General features: G+C 36.1%; 2 protein-coding genes across 6 annotated transcripts in view; both read right to left on the reverse strand.

Moving 5' to 3' along the window:
- Positions 1 to 40: 40 nt before the first annotated feature.
- Positions 41 to 6321, reverse strand: LOC116845114. Of its 4 annotated transcripts, none has more exons than XM_032817449.1 (4): positions 6152 to 6321; positions 5873 to 6027; positions 5130 to 5791; positions 41 to 384 (listed from the first exon to the last, which is right to left on the reverse strand). In XM_032817449.1, the coding sequence occupies exons 2-4, from the start codon at positions 5904 to 5906 to the stop codon at positions 226 to 228; spliced, it is 855 nt and encodes a 284-aa protein (XP_032673340.1). In that variant the 5' UTR covers positions 5907 to 6027; positions 6152 to 6321; the 3' UTR covers positions 41 to 225. The 4 variants fall into 4 exon arrangements, with proteins under 4 accessions (XP_032673340.1, XP_032673339.1, XP_032673341.1 ...); XM_032817448.1 differs by lacking the exons at positions 5130 to 5791; positions 5873 to 6027; positions 6152 to 6321 and adding exons at positions 1154 to 1818; positions 1900 to 2058; positions 2182 to 2350; XM_032817451.1 differs by lacking the exon at positions 41 to 384 and adding an exon at positions 3890 to 4358 and having other exon boundaries at positions 6152 to 6310.
- A 2124-nt stretch (positions 6322 to 8445) lies between these two features.
- The window catches only part of LOC116845115, a 2982-nt gene continuing 2048 nt past the window's right edge, over positions 8446 to 9379 (reverse strand). For both annotated transcript variants that reach the window (XM_032817452.1, XM_032817453.1), the window contains exon 4: positions 8446 to 8891. In XM_032817452.1, the coding sequence (XP_032673343.1) occupies positions 8742 to 8891 (150 nt within the window). In that variant the 3' untranslated portion in view covers positions 8446 to 8741. The remainder of the gene's footprint in view (positions 8892 to 9379) is intronic.

Below are 9379 nucleotides of genomic sequence, written 5' to 3' on the forward strand. Positions count from 1 at the left end.
ATATATATATATATATATATATATATATATATATATATATTTATATCGTGTTTACATAGTTATAATAATTATAACATTCTCTGCAGTTTAATGCCGCATGTCCACAATGTTTTAAAATCGAATTAAAAATATGTCCTCCGTGTAATTTTGTTCGTTGCCAAATTGAGGTCACTGAGCGTATTCCTTAACATTTGATTTAACAAATCAATACTACTGGCATGTTCTTCAGTCCTCTATAAAATCCTCTATAAAATCCAATTCAACATTAATTGTTTCTCGAACATAGCCGGCAATCTCATCTTGCTTATTATAAAGATAAAACATATTTGCAGTCATGCTGTGGAAATCGTTCTGAGTAAACTTCATTTCAGACCGCGAACTTTGCTGCAACAAACAAAAATGTACACACATTCTAGATTATATTTATAATCTCACAATGTCCCATTTCACACGAGCTACTTTGACAAAATGAATTAATTATACCTAATTAATGCAAACAAATTGATACATTTATATTAAGTAACGTTCTTCTTTACAACAATGTCTAACGTGCTGAATGTCGCGACGAGTCGTCCGACAGTCGTTATCGAGATTAATTCACGTACAAGGTAAAGGTATTAATACGACGTAACTAATCCTGAACGTTCTCATTATTTTCGGTATTTAAGGGACAGTTTTTCAATGATAGTTTAAACTTAGATTTCAACTTAAACTCTATTTAAATAAAACAAACGCTATTAGAAGTTAAACTTGAATCCAAATTTAAACTATCATTGAAAAACCGGCCCTCAGTGTTTAAACTTTGAATATAGAATTATCCGACATAATAGAATTATTACGACATAAAATATATATATTCTATGCTGAAAATTTGAATATATTTGTATTTGAAGACCAAAACAATAAGAATGTGTGCCCAGGACTAGGTGCATGTCTGGAAATTGACTTTGACTTTAACTCTCTCTATTGATCGATCTACCGCCTATCCTTAGACAGTTACTTGACTACGATTAAACTGTCGAACAAGCGAAACAAAGGAGTCGATACAACGGCCAACGACACGTCGACAGTTGTTGACGTAGTCGAGTCATGCGAATCGAAATTCCTGCGTTCCAATGACCTCGAAGGCCTAAATGAATTCGTCGATACGTACCAGCTTCGCGGTGACTTTCGATGTTATAAGGTCACTCCATAAGACCCTTCCGAGAATGTATTTTTTCTGCGGCTGGCACTTGCCCACACGTCTTTGTTTATTAATAATGAACATTATGTCCTTGTTCAACTTATAATTCTTAAGAAAGGAGACCAGCTCGAGTTCGCTTGTACTGACGGTCTTATTTCGACTGATTTTGTAATGTGTCGGGCATTTGCCGATGACGGTTTTCTCCGTTGCGTTGAATTCGAAGCCCCGTGTCCTGAGATCAGCACCGATGCTTAGTTGATCCCCGATGAAACGATATACTTTCAACAGAATATTTTTCTTTTTCACATTTTTCACATTTTTCAGGAAGATATAACTCGTTGCTCCCTTAAAATCGAATTGCATTCGGTAACGTATCCCTTTGAATTTAAGGGACGACGGCGTGAAAAAGTTATTGCGCAGCATGTGTACGTGGTTAGTGGGTGGTTGATAAGATTTCCTCTTTGGGATGTGACATTTTAGGTTATCCTCATGCGACTGACATTTCAGGTAGAAGTCCAGGCCGGCGTTGCCCTCCTTACTAATGAGTGTTTCTGATTTGTTGATGAATAACGTGTCTACCCGCACGCGGAAGAAGTATGAGGGCGTAGAGTTGTGTATAACCTCCCTGTTATAGCCTGGAAAAAACCGAGCATGACGCTACTCTTTGCACTGAGATCGTACCGAGGATTAACCGAGTAACGGAACACTCAACTAACCTAGGAAAAATGGTATCAAGGGTAAAACTAGCATGATGATCCGCTAATTACTGAATAATTCTGATGTCTCTGTCAGGGGTTGCTTCCACAGGATCGATCTATGTTCGCGACTTCAGTTTTCGCGTAAGGTCACGTGCAACGTGTAATTCTCTGTAGACGCTGAAGAATGCGCGTTCGATGAAATGCAAACGAGAGCAGAATTTTAAGAAAGAAATAAGAAAGGCGGTCGACGTAAAAGAGCGAATCGATTCTTATTTATTGAGAAAAAAGGAACTCTCTCACCTTGTATACAGCCCTCGCGTGTCGTGTGGTAGGAACATGTGCGCCGCAGAAATAGCTTGCGAATGCTTGGTGTCGCGAATATTTATATTGCGAACTGCGCAGCTGAAGAGCGATGATCCTTTGTCTCCGGATAAAACGCCTTTCGAATCGTCTTTCAGATGTACAATAAAAACTAACACACAATAGAAACTAATATACATCTGAATATTTATCAACACAGCAAAAACCAGACGATAGTCAAACTGTTAAACATCCGAAATTTGCGAAATCTCACTTGCAGCGTGTGGAAGATATAGAAAAAGTGTGACGTACTTACAGAAAATACTGTACCTACGTGCAGTTTCGAATTGTTCAGACAAAAGTACGTGAAATTATGTTTTCACGTTGCCATAATCTTTCATGACAGGACATACGCAAAGAATTGAAGAAATTGCATTCTCAAACGACGCACATACAGTTTTGTAAAATTATTATGACATGATCTCGTTTCACTTTACCTGAAAAATTCAAGAATACTCACTACGCAACCCGAAGTTGCACTTTCGGTAGTCTGTACAGGGTATAGAAATAAATAAACGTGTATGTTAAAAATCATTTATTTCGTCACACAGTTTTGTCAATAGTAAAAAGAAATCGATATTAGTAAAAAGGAATGTAAAATATTCTTGCATATACTTCGAACTCAACATTGTTCGGAATGAGAAAAGAAACGAACAATTTTGTAACAAGAAGTTCTGTTTACAGAACCAATATCACTTATTACATATTGAGCTTTCTGCAATTGCACCCGCCACGATGGATTTGAAAAAGATCCTTGATAGAAAGTCTTGCGGGTGCAGTACTGATTTTCAAAAAAAAACTGCAATGCTCTCCAAAGCATTAAAAATTCGAATCATATTCTGATCGTATAACTTAAAAATCTTCTGCGTTTTGGACTGAAGATTGTACTTGGATAACGTTATAACACTACGACGATATCTACAACAAACAAATGCGATTGTACGTCGGTTCGCAATAACTCGAATATTTGCTTTTGTTAAACGTCGCGTTAACACGCCTCCCTAGGAAAAACAGACGGGGACATTGTCAGAGAATTTTTCATTGGCCGTGATTAATATTTTGGCAATTAATATTAATTTATTATATAGTAATTAATGTCGCAATATAATCATACTCATTCAACTACTCTATATTAATCGGGATGTTCGTTCAGATGCTGAAAAGTGCGATTGAACAGATGAGAAAACGAGTGAGATTTCAGAAGTAAGATTCTTCAGGCGGATTTTTTATCATAAGTCTTTTACCTTGTTTGTTAGATTGTAAATGTTGCCACCCACATGTTTTATCATATTTGAAGACGATCATTACTCTGTCGAACAGAAATATCCATCAAGGTTTATAAGCTACTTTACCGTAAGAAATAGACGCAAACAAAACACACATACAGAATCTACGATAATATATGACAGGTATAACAATACACATAAGAAACTAACACAGAATATCGATGAAGAGGTGTCCTAATAAATCGCTTACCAGTATCTGTATCGTATGATTGCGACAGTAATGATCTCATGAAATATTTTTAATTACGCCTTTGACACACACATATGTATACACTAATAAATGACAATGTAATAAGAATAAGAAATTTATTATTTAGTGGATTCTCTTCTCGTAAAGAGAAGAATTAAGTAAGTCGGAGAAGTTAGCGAGCGGCAAAATTATAAATTTTATTAAAGAAAAGATAGAAACATAACAAACGCTGTATATCGTTATCTATGCCAGTAATAAGTCATCAAAAGACATAAAAGAGTAAAATATATATATATATATATATATATATATATATATATATATATACCGTTTACGTAGTTATAATAATTATAACACCTTATGCAGTTTAATGCCGCATGTCAAGAATATTTTAAAAACGAATTATAAATATGTCCTCCGTGTAATTTTGTTCGTTGCCAAATTGAGGTCACTGAGCGTATCCTTCAGCGTTTGATTTAACGAATCAATGTTCTTCAGCCCTCTATAAAATCCAATCTAACATTCATCGTTTCATAGACATATCCAACCCTCTTATCTTGCTCATTATAGAGATCAAATGTATTGATGGTCTTGGTGTAGAAATCGTTCTGAGCAAACATCATTAGAGTCCCCGATTCTTTCTGCAAAAAATAATAATGCAAAAACACACTGGAGACTATACTTTAATCTCATAGTCCCATTTCACACGGCAGCTTTGAAAATATGCATTAATTATACCTAATTATTGCAAACAAATTGATGTACATTGATTTACATTGATTAACGTTTCTTTTCACAATTATGTCTAACGCGTTGAATGTGACGACGAGTTGCCCGACGATCGTTATCGAGATTAATTCACGCATAAAGTAAAAGTATTAATGCTACGTGACTAATTCTGAACGTTCTCATTATTATCGGTCTTTAAGGGCCGGTCCTTCAACGTCTAAGTTTAAACTTAGATTTCAACTTAAATTATGTTTAAAACAAACGCATTGTTAGAAGTTAAACTTAAATCCAAGTTTAAATTATCATTCAAAAACCGGTCCTCAGTGTTTAAACTTTCAACACAGAATATTCTAACATATATTACAACATGAAATACATATATTCTACGCTGAAAGTTTGAATATATTTGTAGTTGAAGACCAAAACAATAAGAATGTGTGCCCAGGACTAAGTGCATGTCGAGAAGTTGACTTTGACCTTAACTCTCTCTAATGATCGCTCTATCATCGCAACTATCCTTCGATAGTTACTTGACTAAGATTAAACTGTTGAACAAGCGAAACAAAGGAGTCGATGCAACAGCCAACGACACATCAACAGTTGTTGACGTAGTCGAGTGGTGCGAATCGAAATTCTTCCGTTCGAATGACCTGGAAGGCCTAAGTGAATTCGTCGATACGTACCAGCTTCGCGGTGACTTTCGATGTAATGAGGTCGGTCCATAAGATCCTTCCGAGAATATAACCGTTCTGCGGATGGCACTCGTTCACACGCCTTTGTTTACTTATATGCAACGATTCGTTCTTGTTCAACCTGTATTTCTGTCTCGCAATTAAGGTGAGCTCGAAATTACTTGTATTGAGGGTCACATCATGATGGATTTTGTAAAGTGTTGGGCATTTTCCGATAATGGTGTCCTCCGTCGTATTGAATTCGAAGCCCCTTGTTTTGAGGTCAGCACCAACGCTCAACTGATCCCCGATGAACCGGTACATTTCCAACAGAGTTTTCTTGTTTTCCACGTTTTCCGTCAAGATTTGATAGCTTGTTACTCCCTTAAAATCGAAGCTCATTCGGTAACGTATCCGGTCGAATTGAAGGCATGACGGCGTGAAATCGTTATTGTCCACCATGTGTACAAAGTCAGTGCTAGGTGAATAAAAAATGTCTTTTTGGATGTGACATTTTAAATTTTGATCCATATACGGCTGACACTTCAGGTTGAACGCCAGGCCGGCGTTGTTCTCAGTATCGTGTGTTCCTGATTTGTTGATGAATAACGTGTCTACCCGCACGTGGAATATGTACGAGGGCGTAGGATTGCTTTGATTCTGTATGATATAGCCTGGAAAAAGTCGAGCATGACGTTATTCTTTGCAATGGGGCCGTACCGAAGGTTAACAGACTAACGGAACGCTCAACTCACCTAGGAAAAACGGTATCACGGGTAAAACTGTCATAGTGATCCGCTGATTATTGAATAATCCTGATGCCCCTGTCAGATGTTGTTTCCGCGGGATCAATCTATTTTCACGACTTCAAGATCACGTGCAATGTCCAACGTGCAATTCTCTGTAGACGCTGAAGAATGCGCGTCCGACGAGATGCAAACGAGAGCAGAATTTTAGGAAAGATATTCGAACGACGGTCGACGCAAAAGAGCGAATCGATTCTTGGTTTATTGAAAAGAGGAGCTTTCTCCTACCTTGTATATAGCCCTCGTGTGCCGAATGGCAAAAACGTGTGCGGTACAGAAGGAACTTGCGAACGTTTAGTATCGCATTTAATTATGTTGCGAACTGCGCAGCTGAAGAGCGATGATCATTTGTCTCCAGACAAAAGCACCTTCCGAACCGTCTTTTAGCTATACAATAGAAACTAACACACATTTGAATATTTATCAACACAGCAAAAACCAGACGACAGTTAAACCGTTAAACGTCCGAAATTTGCAAAATCTTATCGTAGAGTGTGTAAGATACAGGAAATAGATGACGTATTAACAGAAAACATTAAACCGCGCAGTTTCAGATTGTTCAAACAAAAATACGTGAAATTATGTTTTCATGTTGTCATAATCTTTCATGACGAGACATACGCAAAGAATTGAAGAAGATGCATTCCCAAACGACACACATAAAATTTTGTAAAATTATTATGACATAATCGTAAAATTATTATTACATAATCTCATTTTTAAATTTTTCACTTGAAAAATTCAAGATTACTGGCTACACAACCAGAAGTTTTACTTTCGGTAGTCTCTACAGGGTATATAAATAAATAAACGTGTATGTAAAAAACCATTTATTTCGTCACACAGTTTTTTCAATAGTAAAAAGACACCGATATTTGTAAAAAGGAACTTTTGCATATAGTTCGCACTCAACATTGTTCGGAGCGAGGAAAAAAATTAATCTCTCTCTAATGATCGGTCTATCATCGCAACTATCCTTCGACAGTTACTTGACTACGATTAAACGGTTGAACAAGCGAAACAAAGGAAAGGAGTCGATGCAACGGCCAACGACACGTCAACAGTTGTTGACGCAGTCGAGTCGTGCGAATCGAATTCCTCTGTTCCAATGACCACGAAGGCCTAAGTGAATTCATCGATACGTACCGGCTTCGCGGTGACATTCAATGTTATAAGCTCGGGCCATAAGCTCCTTCCGAAACTGAAACTGTTTTCACGTTGCCATAATCTTTCATGATAGAACGCAAAGAGCTGAAGAAGATGCATTCCCAAACGACGCGCATACAATTTTGTAAAATTATTACGACATAATCTCGTTCTACTTTACCTGAAAAATTCAAGAATATTCACTACACAACCCGAAGATTCACTTTCGGTAGTCTCTATAAGATATGAGAATAAATAAAAGTGTACGTGAAAAATCATTTATTTCGTCACACAGTTTTTCTAATGGTAAAAAGAATACTTGTAAAATGGAACTCTTGCATATAGTACTCACTCAACATTGTTCGGAACGAGAAAAAAATGAACAATTTTGTAACAAGAAGGTCTGTTTACAGAACCAATATCGCTTATTACGTATTGAGCCTTCTGCGATCGCACTCGCCACGATGGATTTAAAAAAGATCCTGGATAGAAAATCTTGCGGGGACAGTACTGATTTTTATAAAACTGCAATGCCCTCCACAGCATTAACAATTCGAATCATATTCTGGTTGTACAATTCAAAAGTATTCTGCGTTTTGGACTGGAAATTGTACTTGGATAAGGTCATAACACAGTACTACGATATCGGCAACAAACAAATGTATGACGGTTCGCAATAACTCGAAATATTTGCTTTCGTTACACGTCGCGTTAACACGCCTCCGAAGGGAAAACAGACGGGGAGGTTGCCAGAGCATTTTTTGTTGGCCGTGATTAATATTATGACAATTAATATTAACTTATTAGATAGTAATTAATGTCGCAATATAATTGTACGCATTCAGCTACTCCATATTAATCAAGATGTTCATTCAAAAGCTGAAGAGTGCGATTGAATAGATGAGAAAACGAGTGAGATTTCAGAAGAAAGATTTAGGCGGAAATCTCATTTACATCTTTTATTTAAATCTTTTACCTTGCATGGCAGATTGTAAATGTTGCCGTTCATGTTTTATCCTATTTGAAGGCGATCATTACTCTGTCGAACATAGATGTCCATCAAAGTTTATAAGCTGTTTTACCGTAAGAAATAGACGCAAAACACACATACAGAAGCTATGATAATATATAACAACCGATATAACAATACACATAAGAAACTAACACACAATATCAACAAAGGAGAGTCCTAATAAATCACTTACCTGTATCTGTATCGTGTGATTGCGACAGTAATAGTTTTATGAAATATTTTTAATTACGCCTTTGATACACACATATGTATATAGTAGTATGTGACGAGGTAATAAGAATAAAAAATTTATTATTTGGTGATTCTCTTCTCATAAAGAGAAAAATTAAGCAAGTCGGAGAAGTTATCGAGCGGCAAAATTATAAATTTTATTTAATAAAAGACAGAAACATAACAAACGCTGTATATCGTTATCTATGCCAGTAATAAGTCACCGAAGGACATAAAAGAGTAAGATATATACATATACCGTTTACGTAGTTATAATAATTATAACACTTCATGCAGTTTAATGTCAGCAATATTTTAAAAACGAATTAAAAATATATCCTCCGTGTAATTTTGTTCGTTGCCAAATTGAGGTCACTGAGCATTTCTCCTTTGATTTTACGAATCAACATGATACTCGTGTCGTGTTCTTCACGGCTCTATCGATACCAATTTAACATTAATCGTTTCGTAGACAAAGCCAACCAATTTGTTACTTTGCTCATTATAGAGATCAAATGTATGTATAGTCTTGGTGTAGAATTCGTTCTGAGCAATCGTCATTTGAGACCCCGAATCTTTCTGCAAAAAACAAAAATGCATAAACACACTCGAGATTATACTTATAATCTCACAGAGACCCATTTCACACGAGCCACTTTGACAAAATGCATTAATTATACCTAATTATTGCAAACAAATTGACGTATTTACATTGATTAACGTCCTTCTTCACAACTATGTCTAACGCGTTGAATGTCACGACGAGTCGCCCGGCGAGTCGTTATCGAGATTAATTCGCGTATAAAGTAAAAGTATCAATGCTACGTGACTAATTCTGAACGTTCTCATTATTATCAGTCTTTAAGGGTCGGTTTTTCAACGAAAGTTTAAACTTAAATTTCAACTTAAACTATATTTAAGTAAAACGTATTGTTAGAAGTAAATTTAAAACCAAGTTTAAACCATCATTCAAAAACCGGTTCTCAGTGTTACAGAATATTCTAACATAATATATATATTACAATATGAAATACATATATTCTGCGCTGAATGTTTGAATATATATA

Source organism: Odontomachus brunneus, unplaced genomic scaffold (genome assembly GCF_010583005.1).
Source record: "Odontomachus brunneus isolate Ranch 3 - 2012 unplaced genomic scaffold, Obru_v1 Obru_scaffold_049, whole genome shotgun sequence".
NCBI classification, from domain to species: Eukaryota; Metazoa; Arthropoda; class Insecta; order Hymenoptera; family Formicidae; genus Odontomachus; species Odontomachus brunneus.